General features: G+C 39.6%; 1 protein-coding gene and 1 long non-coding RNA gene across 9 annotated transcripts in view; one reads left to right on the top strand and one right to left on the bottom strand.

The window, feature by feature from the left end:
- LOC141576353 (uncharacterized) overlaps positions 1 to 15,977 on the top strand; it is a 47,075-nt gene that overhangs the window by 19,243 nt on the left and 11,855 nt on the right. The window lies entirely within an intron of this gene.
- SCML1 (Scm polycomb group protein like 1) lies at positions 614 to 15,381 on the bottom strand. 7 transcript variants are annotated; one of them, XM_045516347.2, is made up of 8 exons: positions 15,230 to 15,381; positions 10,491 to 10,640; positions 9,548 to 9,628; positions 8,985 to 9,062; positions 6,238 to 6,342; positions 5,340 to 5,844; positions 3,630 to 3,781; positions 614 to 2,327 (listed from the first exon to the last, which is right to left on the bottom strand). In XM_045516347.2, the coding sequence occupies exons 2-8, from the start codon at positions 10,518 to 10,520 to the stop codon at positions 2,193 to 2,195; spliced, it is 1,086 nt and encodes a 361-aa protein (XP_045372303.1). In that variant the 5' UTR covers positions 10,521 to 10,640; positions 15,230 to 15,381; the 3' UTR covers positions 614 to 2,192. The 7 variants fall into 7 exon arrangements, with proteins under 7 accessions (XP_045372303.1, XP_074215398.1, XP_045372305.1 ...); XM_074359297.1 differs by having other exon boundaries at positions 8,985 to 9,059; XM_045516349.2 differs by lacking the exon at positions 15,230 to 15,381 and adding an exon at positions 10,977 to 14,883.

Raw genomic sequence — 15,977 nt, 5'->3', positions numbered from 1 at the left:
AGGTTAGTTATGATTCATAGCAATTTGGTAAACTACACTTGTTGGTAGAATTGAAATACTTTTCTTTTCTCTCAACCTGGTTTCCCCAGAAATTGGAGACTCTTGGGTTCCGAGCAGCCTTATGAGGTGAATGAGAAAGACTGTCTCTTGGCATGCGCTGGAGTCTCGATATTTTTTGGGACTTCTAGAAGAGAGAAATCCACCGAGGTGGAGCCTGATGGCAGGCCTTTGGCATGGCTTTCCTAGCTTTGAGGCCTTGTGGGAATTCAGTCTGAGACTGCTTCTGAGGAGTTCCACATAGTCAGTTTGGAGGAGCCCATGTGGTCAACTGACCAGCCTTATTTTATAAACAAATTAGTATTGATTTGGCTATGTTTGGTGGAGATGAGGGTAAATTTAGAGAGAAAAATACTATGTTTCATTGGATATTTAATTCTGCTAATTGAGGTCTGTACTTGTGAAATTTACTGTGTTAGCCATACTTTTGCCCTGATGTTCAGGATGGAAAGAGAATTCTCTGGTGAAGCTGTCCCAAAGTATAACTACTCATAACATGCATCACTGCTGGCTCTAAGTCTTTAAGCAAGTAAAAATCAATTCTGAGGCTTTGACATTAATGGTTGTGATTATTAAACTTTATTATATTTTAAAATCTTAAAACTGTAAAACATAGTATTTATACAAACACCTGAGGACTGTTCAAGTGGGCACAGCATCTTCACACATACAATTTGAGAGAAGACCAGGTTTAAATTAGAATCTTATAACACAAAAGAAATAACACAGATGAAATTACCCTTTAAATCACATATGCCCAGTAAATGGTTGCCTTTGCTTATAAAGTACACTTGGTTTTTTAAAGAGAAATTGTGTATTCTTGCCCCTGATGAACATCTTACTGGCATTTATAACAAATGGTTAATACAATAAGCACCAAGTTTCATAGCTTATAAACATTACACCAATATTATATAAGATGTAATAAATAACAGAATAATGACAATGAACGTGTTTCATTTGAAAGTTCTAATTTTTAAAATAAAATTTAAAATGACAAATTAGAATTAATGTACCTTCCAAAGTTTAGTATGGTAAGTGGCTCAGAAAGCAAATAAACTAGAAACATTGCACAAGACAGACCTTCCCTGTTCGGGAACCCTGAAGAGTGAGCTGAGAGGTACCAGTGATGGCAAGTGCTGTGCGTGTGTCTTACAGAATAAAAACATCACTATAATACACAGAGTTAATATTTACCACTGTGGAAGTGTAAAGTGCCATTTTAAATTAAAAAAGAAAAGATTTACTTGTGTGTATACTTCAGATATAGAATGAAATATAAATACGAAACAGTATCCATGAGGAATAAAAAGACAATAAACTCTGTTAAAAATTCTATCTTTTAAAAATTTGGACATAGGCATCTTCATGGAGAGATGTGAGCAATGAATGCCTAGTTAAATGTCCAAACTTAGGCAAAATATTGAAGTTTTAAAATAATAGGTATCTGATTAGAAAGAATATAATCAGACTCTAGCCAAACCACCCTGGTAGTTTAATATCTCCTGCATAAAGTGACTATTTTACCTACCTTATAATTAAAAAAACTGATAATAACACTTCTTGAAAGCTTGTAGGGTTGCTTTTTTTTTCTTTGAATAGGAACAGATACAACATAGGGAGAAATAATAACAGAAAGGAAGATACTTTATATGGCTATTCCCATTCCAGAAACTGTTAGAACGTGAACAGAACATTGCAGTAACAGACATAAAATATGTGAGAAAGAGCTATCTAAAGCTAAATCTTTAAATTCTCTTCTAAAGAAAACTTTTCATGGATTTCATTAGAGAACCTGTCAGTCCCTGATACTTTCCCCTGGGACTGAGCAGTTTTGGTTTTACATATAAACATTAACCAAAAACAAAGTATTTCTCTGTTTACTGCATGAAATATATCTGTCAACTATGCAATGAAAATAATGCAAAGATAGAAAGACCACCAATGTGACACTGCTCATCTTAACATGTTAAATGGCTTCTCAGGAAGCAGACAGGACTGTAATGTGGTTCTGCACTTCTGGATATAAAACATATTTTAGAGGAACCTTCTCCATAACAAAACTTCTAAGGGCAGAAAAAAAGACAGCATTGGTCTCCCCAGAATTAAGTTCAATCTAACCTACAAGCATTTTTTCAATTGGCAAATTTCTTTTTTTCTTTAAGCCTTTCAATGTAGTGGCACAGTTTCACGGCTGCCCCCAGCTTAAGGCCCATGTACTTCATCATCATGTCGCTCTTGAGAAGCAGCAGAGCCTTCCCATCAATGTCCTACAGAGAGAAGGAAATTAAAATAATTAACGTGTTTTCATATTTTATCAGAATGGTTATTCCTTTATATGGAAGCACATGTGACAGCAGTTAGAGAACAGCTCACCCAGCTGTATGTTTTCTGAGTATGCAACTGCCGGCTGAAAACTATTACAAATATCATTCATACAGTGAAGCATCACTCAATCATTTGTAAATTTACTTCAAATTTTCAGAAAAAGGAAATTTAACCTAATATCTTTAAAATGTCCTAAGCCTCAAACTACCTAATTTTAAATACCATGTGCTGAATAAAATGCTGCAAAGCTATGACAAAAAGACTAAAAACTATGAATGGTAGAAATACACTTCAGCTGGTCGTCAGCTTTCCTGGAAGGGCTGACACTGGGAGTGTGTCTGCTGGGAGCGTGCTGTACAGTCTGGTCTTAATGTAGGGAGCGAATCAGTCAGTTGTCTGAAGCTAATTAGATGCTAAAGACTAATTACTGATTTTCTTATCACATTGGAAAGGGTACATCATGTGTGAGCACTAATTTTATTTGTTAGGAAACATTATAAAATATTACTTGAGAGTCACAAGGCATCCTCCTACAATTCTTTATTACATTAACTGATCAGCCGATGGTGCTGAAGCAGGCTACTTGGTTTTTGGGAGCTCTGATTTAAAAACAAAAGTGCACTGAATCATACATCACTGGCTGAAAAGACCTGAAACCCCTCACAGTGCTGCCTTTGTCAGGTATGTTTTATACATTTTCTACCAAGTAAAACTAGAAATTAAAGAAATTAAACTTAGAAAAATTTAGCCCATGATGTTACTTTGCAAATGGCATGAGGGTAAGGGCATCCCATATCATCAGTAACCATATAAGGTTAACAGAACTGAGCCAAATGGAATCAGCTGCTGAATTCTTGGGGCATCCTAACAAGGAGGACACCCTGTCACAGCTGTGGTCACCCCTCCTACTCACGGTCCTGGGGCCGAGCAGGCAGCAGGTGGGGAGGAGGATCCTTGTAGCTGTCATTACAAAAAAGACACCTGAGAGTGGCTGTGCTGAATCATCTTCTCTTGAGAACTTGAAGACTTGTAGTATTTTAGGTACTTGGGTACCCTTTAAAGCACAGATCCAGCCTCGACCATTTAAGGATCTAACTCTGGGCAAAGTAAACTTTCTCACATACGGACAAATCAGTTGATAGGGTTCCCCCACCATCCACACTAATCAGTATCCAACCGAGGAGCCTGCAGAGAGGTCATTCAAAGGCATTACGACAGGAAAACTGGATCAAAAGATACATTACATGTTGCCTGAAGAGGTCAGCGAGGGGGGTGAGTGTCTGAGGATCTACATGTTTCAAAAACAGGATCACTTCATCCACGGACCAGGTTGAAGGGTCATCAGAGAAGGTCTGTTTTAGGATACCCGGGTCATTTCCAACTGGTGAAGGGGGAGCTTCAGTAGGGGAAGAAAAGACAAATCATACTTGACTTGATCATGATCCTGAAAGAAGAGATGTTAGGTGGGGAGTAATGGTCTCATTCCTGGAACCTTCTGTGAAGTACCCCGGCATGGACCCAGGACTCCAAGTGTAAAATCCAGTGAGAGCCTACATAAAGATGACCTGAGGATGGCTCCCCAAGAACATCCCACCTGACGTCCCCCAAACAACTAAAGCAGCTTCCAAAGGTACCTAAAAGCTTCAAAGATCATAAAAGAGACTGAGCGATCCGAGGCCTCTGGCCACAGGCAAATACTGCAAAAGATCTGTTACTTAGGTTAATCTAAACTAACCTATTGTTCTCTTAAAGTATTTCAAAGAATTTCTCTCAATCTCTCCCCTCTCCATCTCTCCAGATTAGGTTGATTTTACTAGCTATTTACAATTTACAGTTTTATAATTGCTTAAATTTATTCACTTTAATCAATGAATTTCAACAGCCTCCACTGTCTTTGAGAACCAGATTCTTTTACCAAATCTCTCCTATGTATTCAATATGGATATTTTTTAGCATCACTTTTATTCTTTAAAATTCCTGTCTCTCAAGGTTTAAATGCTTACCTGGATTTTGAAAAAAATAAGATTATTTTCTGCTTAGGAGATCAGAAGTAACTTTAACATTATACTGAATACCTCTTTGAAGTTTATTGCATAGTGATAGATATTTTGGTTGAAGGTTTACCTTTAAAAAAGAAATAACCAATTCACCTTTACTCTATCCCAAACACCCACCTCTACTGTGGGACTTTTACTTTCCATTTCATTCCTTTTTGTTAAGTTTACTTTTAAAAACAGGTACATGTGTACTTTTTAATGTAGCTTTACTGACATAATTTACATACAATAAACTGCACTGTAAGTAGTTTTATAATCATAGAAATAAACAATAAATATAGAAATAAAAAAAATTTTTAAAAGTCTACTGGAACAAAAGAAAAAAAGAAATAACTGAGACGTGAAACAATTTAAGTGCTCATACCTCAAAAAGTTTTAGCTGTGCTGTTCACTAAGTTGTGCTGAAACTTCTCTGTGTCCAGACAAGTATACATTTACTCAGCCAGAGCGCCTGACTCCCTAAAGTTAGTGTGGTAACAGAGTGGATTCTGTAATGTGCTAGTAAGATGAGTTTCTCTAACCAAGGACCATCAACACAAATTTGATCATTCTTGTATGTGAACTAGCCCAAAGTGCACCTTTTATTTCCTATCATCTGGGCTCTGGCCATTTTAGGAGCATTTTGAATATTTACCCAGGGAAAAGGCAAAGAAAAACAGAAGATTAAAAAACTCACAATGGGATCATTCTGAGTATCAGCAGAGAAGAGGCATGTCAGCTTATTGGCAGAGTGCCTGGCACATAATAGACGCTCAAGAAACGTTATCCTCGCTGTGGATCTCACTCCAAACCAGCGCTCAAAATAGGAAACAAACAGCTTCCACAAGCTTGCATCAAGGATGTTAAGGAACAGAGCATACGCGATGGTATGTGTCATAGGTGTCATTTCACACTCACCAAAGCTGCCCGGCATGCCGAGAGATGAGGTGGTCTGGCCAAGGCTCCTGTTTTCCATGACAGGTGGGTACGCCATCATCTCCAGGTTGTGTCCCGGACTGGGCTCACGCTGGGCCATGGCCGAGGTGGGTCGGGCCGAAGAATAGACACTGCTGGTGCTGCGGGCTCCTGGGCTGCCGAAGCAGGGCCCAGAGGAGCCCTGCGTGGGCTCATCGGGCATGCAGCACGGCTGGTAGGAGTCTGGGAAAAGTGGCGGGCTCTGGCAGAAGCCCAGCTCTTGCTCCTGGTAGTGGGACTCTGGCTCCTGATCCAGGGACTCGTCCGAGTGAAAAGACCTGCCTCCGAAGTTGCTATAGGAATCAATGTCCCGCCTTCCTACTGGTATAGTTGGGCTATAACTTTCAGGGTAAGAGAATGCAGCAGGTTCCTTTTTCCACAATCCCTGGGATTTGACCTTTTTAGAAAGCAGGTAATTATAATTTTTATATGCATATCCAAGTGGCTTCTGAAATGACACAAACCCAGCATAAACCGTGAGTGAGTGAAAAGGGCAATAAACAGTAAATACACTGATACTCATTTCCATGGAAGACTGCTTTATATTATTAAAGATAAATGCTCTATTTTGATTATATGATTTTTCTTCCTCTTCAACCCTACATTTTAATTGCTTTTATATATTATGGTTACAAACATAAAAATACCCATTGTCATATATTTTTCAAACCTAAACTTTAAGCATTTTTCCAACAGAGGTTTAGTCTCCCATCTGCTGCTACAGCAAGTATAGATCAGCCTTGCTAATCTCAGTTATTAGTTCTCTCTCACTTCTAACTGATTGGCATCTTTAGAAACCAGAGGTTTATTATAGTTGTAAAAATATTTTTGTAACACTTACACGAGTTTGCCACAATGACTTCATACGAAAACGGTGGATTTTTGTAACCTTTCCATGAATAACATCAAACTTCTTATCCAGGTCTTGAATAGCATCATAGATGACCTATTGTAATACAAACTGTTAGTAATTCCTATTTGGAAAGAAATGTAACATATAAGAAAATACCATAAAGCCAAACTTTGACTGCTAGAAACAAAGTTCTCAAGCGGTGAGAAATTTCTTGTTTCCATTTGATGCCTAGTTGTTAGTGACACAGAGCTGAGCTGGCTGAGATAGGAGCCCTGACCTCCCACTCAGCTACTCCTCGTCCCACAGGCATTTTAAGAAGCTTGAACACTGGAAAGTGAATGTACCACAAGCTCTATAAGCCATCACATTTATGATGGAATCATTCTACATCAAGGAAGGTGCTATTTTAAGAAAAATATGTTCAAATCTGCTAAAAGGCCAAAGAGCCTCTTTGCATGTAATGATGGTATAAATTAACAGGCAGTGACCGGTCCACTGTGGAAAGAACAGTGAGTCAAATATAACCGATGTGACTTTCAGCGTCAGAGTATTTTACAATCATGTAGTTAACAATTAACCTTACAAAACCTTTGTGTATGCAGCCCCCATATGTCAGGTATGTGACTGATAAAACCTGAGAATTCTTAAAATACACAGAAATTTCATTCGGGCAAAAAATACACTTAAATGAAGAGCCCAGAACCATTACCTCATTCATTCATTCAAACAAACATTTATTCAGGGCCTACCCCATCAGAACCCCTTTGCTAGATGCTGGGAATGCAGACATAAAAACCAACCAACCAACCAACCAGCTCCTGCCCTAAGGAACTCCCATTTTTAGCTTGAGAGAGATGCAAGTAGAGAGACAATTTCAACAGAGAATGTGGCAGCCTGGAACAGTGGATGTCGGGGGCTCCAGGGACCGGCAACATCAACATTGTTGGAAATGCAAAATCTCCCACCTCAGATCTACCAAACTGGGAACTCTTGAGAGTGAAAGCAGCAATCTGTGTTTTCACAAGCCCTCTACGTGATTCTGATGCACAACCAAGCAGGAGACCCACTGGCTTACAGCACAGGCTCTAGGCGAACACAGTTGGGTTCAAGTACTAGAGTTCTGCCATTATTAGTTGGGCAAGTTACTTAACTTCTCTTGTGCTTCAGTTTCCTTATGAATAGCATCAGGATGAAAATATCTCAGAGTTCTCTTGAGGACAAAACAACATGCTATAGTATTATGTTAATACTAATGTGATAATAATACTACATGATGACTGGTCCAGTAGTGCTCAGTCACCTGTTACGGCCACGACACTACATGTACACAGAAGAATGAGACCTGATCCAGGCTGGCAGTCGAGGCAGGATTTTCAGAAAAGGAGATTTCTACATTGAGAATGAAGAGATGAGAAGGTGTTCACCAGGTAAAGATGCACAGAAGAGCACACAGGGCAGAAGGAGCAGTATATTAAAAAATACCCAACAAATTAGGAATATGGGATCAACAGATAAAAACTACTATACATAAAATAGATAAGAAACAAGTATTTACTATAGCACAGGGAATTATACCCAGTATCTTATAGTAACATATAATGGAATATAATCTGCAAAAAAAAAATCGCTATGCTCTACACCTGAAACTAACACAATACTGTCAATCAACTATATTTCAATAAAAAAATTAAAAGAAACAAACCCCCAATATACCCAAACAGAAAAGAGGAAGTTAGATGTTTAGACAGTAAATAGAAATGACATTCAAAGAGCTCGGTTATGAAGGGAAGAAGAGAGGGTAATAGCTAAAGAGGCCAAAAGAAGTGATTTTTTAAAAACTGTAGGAGGATGAATATGCTGAGTGATAGAGACAGAGGCTGAAGATGTAGGGGAGAGAGGGACGACCAATGAAGGGAGGTGTCTGAACACAGGGGAAGAGGGTTGGATGCAGAAACCAGCGAAGGTGTTAGCCTGACAGAGGAAAACACCTTCCCGTTCGAATGGTCGGGAAGGAGGTCAGCAGAGAGATGGATCCAGGCAAGTTTGTTGGCTGTGGGAAGAGGAATCAGGACTTGGGGGAGATTTCTGTTCCACATCCTCCATTTTCTCCATGAAATAAGAGACAAAGATTGGGGTTGTCTGAAAATCACCTGGCAATGGTGGGCAAGGATCAAAGAAAGGAAAAGATGAAATGCTGCACCATGTGGCCCAGACTGGTAAGGGAAGGAGCTGAAGAAAGGAGGGAGCTGTCAAATTAGGAGAAATGGAGAGGATCCCTGAGAGGTGTTTCAGGGCCGTGACTTTGGAATCTGGGCATTTCTTATTGTAGATGCTCTGTCTCACCACATCCTGCACATCGCTCAGAAGGTCCTGGTAGAGCAGTGTCAACCTAGTTCATCATGTTTACTGATGTAAAGCAGGCCAGGGATGGCCCTGCTCAAAGTCAGAACTCTCTATGTCACCCCTACAGTCCCACCCTCTGGACATCCTTCCCCAGAAGACACCATAGGTTCCCTTTAAGTATTCCACTTCTCTTCTCAAGAGTAATAATGATAAAGACTCACATAAGCATCTTTTACTTTTCAAAGTATGCTAGCTCATTTTAATTAAGAAACTTTACATGTTAAGAAACATTTTTTAATAAACGATCTTTACTTCTAGGGTATGCAGCTCACAAAACCCTTGATAGCTTAATACTTTAGAAAACTACATTTGAGAGACAGAATCTTTTGTACCTGGCAATGAGTAAGGACATCCAGAACTGTTTTTTGTTGCTCTTCGTTGTAGGCTGTGTCAGACACAGTATTTTCCTGCTAATATTTTAAAAGTTAAGTAGTTAATGCTTCTGTAAAAGTCAAACTAAACACTACGAGAAAAAAAACACTTTATATCTATTTACTTAAATTGTTTTTATTTTAACCGACTTTTCAAAGAGTTTCAGAAGCCTTAATCTAAAGCAGAGACAAAATACAAACCTTACATTAATATGAGAATGAAAATGATCACAGCTAATTAAGAGGGAGCAAGGAAATAATTTATTAATTAGAAAGACCTAGGTTTAGTTTTGCCCTGAAGATGAGTAAAAATTGCTCTGAGTTTCCTACTCTACAAGGAAAAGAGGGAAGTAAAATGGTTAATTGCTCACCGTCTAATGAAAGAAAGCAGACAAATTCAGGAGAGATGAGTATTTTCTTAAGTGTGAGTTTAGAGGAACTCTACAGTTTATGAAGATTTTAAAGCTTTTTCTTTAAAATGGTTAAGTTAATATATTTGGCAAATGGCAATTAACTTTACTTACATTATTGAAAAATGCAGTATTTGGTTCATATGCATAAAGAACAGTGTTATCATCATCATAAGCAGAGATTCGTGTTCTTATCTAAGGAAGATTTATTAACAAATTAAAAGGAAAGATGATAGAACTTAAAGAAAAATTGAGGACTTCACTTTCAAGAAGCTCCAAAAGCCAATTTGTGATATCAAAGGACCTCAGTCCATTGTAAATACTGTGACTACAGGAAAAGATGTACTTGCAAAACTGTTTTCTCATTAACCCAACATCATTTTCCTCTGGTGGACCTTGGGGTAGAGAGACTAGTCTTCTAGTAATTTGGCACCAGAACTGCTGTAAAAGCAAGTATTTCTAACTACAAAGAACCCTGTTCATGGCTTTTGACTTTTAAATAATCAAACAGTGCCACTTTGTGGACAAAATAGGAAATACTTAAGCACCTATTTTTCTTGATAATTAATCCCTAAATCACCTAAAAACATTTTGGGGGGAATAAGGATATAAATAAGTCAACAGACAGTAAACAACCATTACATTTCATTTAATAACTCTTCATCCTAAGAATGGATTAAGAACTATAGGAATAATTTTTAACATACTTAGTAGTATGTATGTTTTTGTTTCAAAAGACAGAAACAAAATAATGTGGAATTGGGCTACAGAATAGTAGTTATAAAATATACCGTCTTATCTTTATATAGTGCCTTATGCTTTTCAAAGTGCTTTCAAATAATTATGTGAAAAGAGTGAGGAAAATGACTCTCGGTAGGTAGTTACAATTTAAAAACTTGCATACAAATGTTCATGTGGCTTTATATATAACTGTCTAAAAACTCATGAACTGTACATTTGCCATCTCTGCGTTTCACTGTATGAAATTAAATTCAATTTAGAAAAGAAATAGAACACAATGAAAAGAACAAAGAGATTTTCGATTTGAAATACAAACCACATCAATTTCACTGGAGCCGCTAGACATCTTTTTTGTGCAACAGGAGCAGCTCCACTTCCTCTGAGTTGGGCCTAATTAGTTATAAACTTGCTGGAGGGTTTATTTGTGAAAGTGCTTGGTCACCTAGGACTGGTAAACCTTTTATTCCTGAAAAGCAATGCATAAAACAGTCACTTCACACATTGCCTTAATAAACATAATATGGATATGTTCTCAGAATGCCAACTCAAGTTGAACTGGAGTCATGGCTGAATTTTGGAGAGTGACAAAACAAGAGTTCTTCCATTAACTGATTTAGAATAAACCTTTAAAAACTGAAGGGCTTTATTGCCAATGCACAGGAATAAGAACCAAGATCAAATACTGGTTCAAATTGTGAAATGAATGCTTCACAACGTAGAGGCTACAGAGTAAATGCTGGAAACAAGTGAGCAACAGCATGCTTCCTAACTGCTTCTGTAAAGGAGCTCAGAGACTTTTTACCCAGAGAGGCTGCCGGCCTCCAAAGGTGATTCGGGAGTCTATTCCGGGTTGGGCCTCCACCACAGTGTGTGACCGGGGTGACCTCTAAAGACATCGCCTCCCCCCCCTGCCAGGTGAAAACTGATTGAGATTATGTCTAAGGTCATTTCAGCGCTGAGAGTACAATTGCTTCCGTAGTTAAATTTTGTATTAAACTTTAAATAAATGTATGTGAAAAATAAGCCAAAAGCTCTTCTAGAATTATGTAGGCTCGGTTATGGTTCTCAGTCATTCAACTGTTCGACCACAAAAAGACACTGAGTGCAATGCTAGCATATTATATCTTGTAGTAGATTTGAACGCTGGCCTCACAGTACCGGGAGGGGTGTTAATGAGAGAGCCAATTCATTTATCCATCCTGCGCCAGGGCAGTAATGAGAGGCAGATCAAGGGAAAATGAACTTTCAAGTTAGAGAAATGCAGTCTAACATTGTGGAATAAATTCAAGTTATTAAATACCTCCAATTTGAGCTGTAACTTAACCAGATTTTGCTTTTTTAGACTATGTGTATTTTTTCTGATTATAAGACTAATACAAGTTGTGAATACTTTAAATCATGGTTCTTCATACACAGGAAGACTACACAGCAATGAGAATAACCCAACTATTGTTACACACGAGGACAAATCTCACAACCGAACGATGAGTAAAAGCCAGACACAGAAAAGAATACAGCATACGATTCAACTGACCTAAAGCTCAAAGAAGCAAAAGTAAACAAGTTCTTCCAAATCAGTAACTTTACGTATACCGTAGTCACTTTAACAATCTCTTAGTTTCCTATCTTGCAAACAGGCCGTGACTTATTGAGCCAGTCCCATTTCATGGATATTCACAAATCCCTTCTCAAGTCTGCTCTGACAAAGGACCTTGCACGGCAGCCTTGCACCTCCACCTGAGCTCGCACAGAACGAGGACAGTGAGTTTCCCAACTCTAGAGTATTTCTTATACTCTCACCTTATTTCTAACAGTTTGGTTTTATAGATTTCAATATATAATTTTTCATTAAGTATAGTTTCACTGTAGAAAATTTGGAATATACTACAAGGTATAGATAATAGTATCTTACAGATTTTACTGCTTACTCTGTGCCAGGCAGCGTTCTAAGCACTTGATATACGCTGATTCACTGAGTATTCCTGACAACCCTGCAGGGCAGGCTCTATTATCATCCCCATTTTCCTTAAGAGAAAATTGAGGCAAGGAGACTTTCAGTAATTTACCCAGGTCTCATAGCTAGTAAGTGGTATACTCTGCCTCCAGAGTCAATGCGCTTTACTTCTTCATTATTAAAATCATCTGGAATCCCTTCTGTAACAATAACAAAATCCGAACTCCTACCATGGCCTACAAGGTCTTTACACGGGTGCCTCCACACCACTCAGAGGTCACCTCTTAACATGTGTCCCCTTGCTCTAAGCCTAAGATATTTACATCTGGCCTTTTACAGACAAAGTTTGCCAGCCACTGTTATAGACCCTTAACAATCAGGCAGCTCCCTACTGGATTAATTACAAGGATGCTAACACTTGGTTGCAGACACAGAAGCAGCATACATTGGGTCTATCAGCAGATTCCCGACATTTCTGTCTCTGTGGGATATTTACAAATCAACACTGATCTTGCACTCTGAACTTCTACGCCTGTCATCTCCTCTGCCCACAATACCCTGCACCCTGCAAGACCTCTCCACTTCGGAGAACCAACTCAAAACTTAAAGGCTTAATTCAACTTCCATCTCCACAAAGCAAAGCTGCTATGTCACCCTATTTGGAAGTGATACTGCTTTCCCAGAAGTACCAGAACACTCACACTTTAATGCTTTTAAGGCAATTGTCACATGTTGGCTAGTTACAGAAGAGGCAACATCAAATAGCATTAAGACCTTAGGGTCTGGATCAGAATACAGGGTTTGGGTCCTAGCTCCTCCACCTACTAGCTGTGTGGCTTTGGACAACTTCTCTGTGCTTTAAAAAAAAAAAAATCCATAAAATGGGGATAACAGTACAAACCTCATGGAGTTATGAGGATCCCATGAATTAATACATGTCAAGCGCTTAGAACAATGACTGACATAACAAAGGTGTTTGCTATTGGGTACTATTATTTTATTATTTGGGTATTCATGACATCCTCCCAACAAATCTACTTGTTATGGAGCATGTAGACAACAAATCCTCTGGATCATAACATGTCATTTTCATTCGCACTGCACCCTTACACTGCAGATATAGCAACCATTTCTCCTAGATGAATTTTAAGCATTGTGCAAAGAATTGGGCTTTAAGAAATACTTAAATCTGCGGGGGAGGGTATAGCTCAGTGGTAGAGTGCATACTTAGCATGCACAAGGCCCTGGGTTCAATCCCCAGTACCTCTATTAAAAAAAATAAATAAACCTAATTACCTCTCACCCCCCCAAACAATTTTTAATTAAAAAAAGAAAGAAATATCTAAATCTGAATCCAAATGGCAAAACTTGCTATTTTGCTTTAGGCTGGGATTTTACCCCCCCTTTTTAAAACATTTTTTAATTGAGTTAGTCATTTTACAACACTGTGTCAAATTCCAGTGTGGAGCACAATTTTTCAGTTATACATGAACATACATATATTCACTGTCACATTTTTTTTTCACTGTGAGCTACCACAAGATCTTGTATATATTTCCCTGTGCTGTATCGTATAATCTTGTTTATCTATTCTACATATGCCTGTCAGTTATCTACAAATTTCGAACTCTCAGTCTATCCCTTCCCACCCACCCCACTGTGCCTCAATTTCTTAACCTATAAAGTTGGAATAATAGCTAGTTCACAGAGCTATGTAAGATCAAATGACTTAAATTAAGCACTCAGCATTTTGTCTGGTTCATAGCACAATATAAGTTTTAGCTCCCCTTCACTTCTTCCCACAAGGTAAACAACATTTTCTTAGAGCCCAACCATGACTAGATTATGTAAAATTAATATAATTCGTTAAATTCAAAATCCTGCAAAATAAGTTTACTTAAAATGACGCCCATTTACACTTCATGATAAAAAATCTAAACTCTTTAAAACATAAAAACAAGAAAGCATCTGGTTTTTAAAAAGACACATTTTAGACATTTCAAAGAGATTTTTCAAACGTCACTTGAATCTGCTCCCAAGGTGTAAGGCATTCACTCGCCATCAATTTATCACAACAATGAGGGAAGAAAACATCGTTTCACCCGAAAACCACTTCAAGGAATACTTGGCAAAACAGGGCAGATTACAATAGTCAGATCACTCCAATTTTTTTCTTTAACAAAACTGTGTCAGTGCACAGATAACGTTCTAAAAATCCTGTCAGGACTCTCAAAAGCAGCCCTTCTGCTGTCCGTATCACACTTTAGAGTGTAAATTCGGCCAGATGGAGGATAATGCTGCCCAAACTGTGTCTCATCGCCCAACAGGGAATCGAGCCTGCTTTATAAAATACCGTGCAGAAAAACTGCTTATAAAGTCACTACTTGTAAACATTAAACCAGTTTAAAAGTTTAGAGCAGAGCCAGTTAGAGGAAGGAGGGAAGCGATCCCTAACAAGTTATCAAACCGTGCTCAATCCACATCCTTAAATTCTTTCACCTCGCTCACTAATTTACAACAGCGAGGCTGCACTGTCTTTGATCGAACGTGGTTGCCATCAAAGCCTCAAAATCAACGTTCTCATCTCACAAAATGTTATAACAAACCAACTTGCTAGTTAATAGATTCTTTAAACTCAAAATTCTATATAAAGTCTGAGAGTCTTGGTCGTGCCTCGCCCCCCCCCCACCTGCCAAGTAAGAGAATGGATGAAAAAGGATCAACTCTTCCCAGAAAGTCATCACCAAGTACTCAATAACTGGCCAAATCTCCAAAGCTCACAAGCGCTGGCATCCCGGGACAAGCGATGGGAACCATTCCGAACCAGCCGGAAGCAGCCGTAACTACCACAAACCACTCCAAACCATCTCAAACCACCTCGAACCATCCCAAATCACCCCATCTGCAGCGCAGCTTAAATTCCAGCTTAGACTCGCTCTTCCGGAAAAACAAATCCTTTCTCTTGCCCGAAGTAAATGCTCCTCCCCCGCCCCCTCACATCAGAGCTCCCCAGCCGTGAAGCCAAATCGCTCCTCAGCTGCTTCTAGCGCACACCCAAGGCAAGAAAGTTTAAAGGGAGGGAAAAAATGCCACTGACAGACCTTTTCCGGCGCCAGAGCCTGCCACACTGGCCTCCAGAGGGCGCGGGAACCGGCTAGCGGTGGTGTGCCTCACGGAGCGGCGACCGGTAAAACCGTTAGGGTTACTCGACCGCTCGCACCGGAAGTAGAGCAGAACCACGTGATGCGCCCTCCGCGAACTCCACGGAAGTTGGGGGACCCAAACTCGCACCAGGAACCACCCGCGGTACGCAGGGTCCTCTGGCCAATCAGTGGCCGCTACAACACACGCCTGGGCCGTTAGCCAACCAATCCTGCCGAAACCTGTGCCGCCACTATGGGGCGGGACGTTGCTAGGGAGATAGCCGAGGGGTGGGGCTTTGCTTCCTACTGCGCAGCTGCAGTGCCTGCCTCCGAGTGTTCCAGAGGTGGTGGTGGAGCCCAGGGCTAGACCAAAGACCTGTTGTTTGTGAAATCCTAAGAATGTATTTACATAACAATGAAAAGAAGTCAGGTGTTTAATCCTCCTCTAAGGTTGAGGAGGATTTTGCGGCTGCCCTGGAGTGCCGGCGCGCGCAACTCTCCCTGCGGTGGTGCGGGCTCGTGGAGGCTACTCGCTAGGGTGAGGCGCGTAGGCACGGCCTCCCTACTCTCGTTGGTTAGTTCTTTGAAGCTTTTTTTTTTTTTTTTAATGTAATTCCCCGGTACCACCGACGTAGACATTGGCTCAGTCCTAGGTGTGCACCTCAGTGCTGGAATTCGAAGGAGGAGGGGACTGGGTTTAAGCAAT

Source organism: Camelus bactrianus, chromosome X (genome assembly GCF_048773025.1).
Source record: "Camelus bactrianus isolate YW-2024 breed Bactrian camel chromosome X, ASM4877302v1, whole genome shotgun sequence".
In the NCBI taxonomy this organism is placed as follows: domain Eukaryota; kingdom Metazoa; phylum Chordata; class Mammalia; order Artiodactyla; family Camelidae; genus Camelus; species Camelus bactrianus.
The sequence above is the reverse complement of the archived record's forward strand: the minus strand, read 5'-3'. Positions and strand labels throughout refer to the sequence as shown.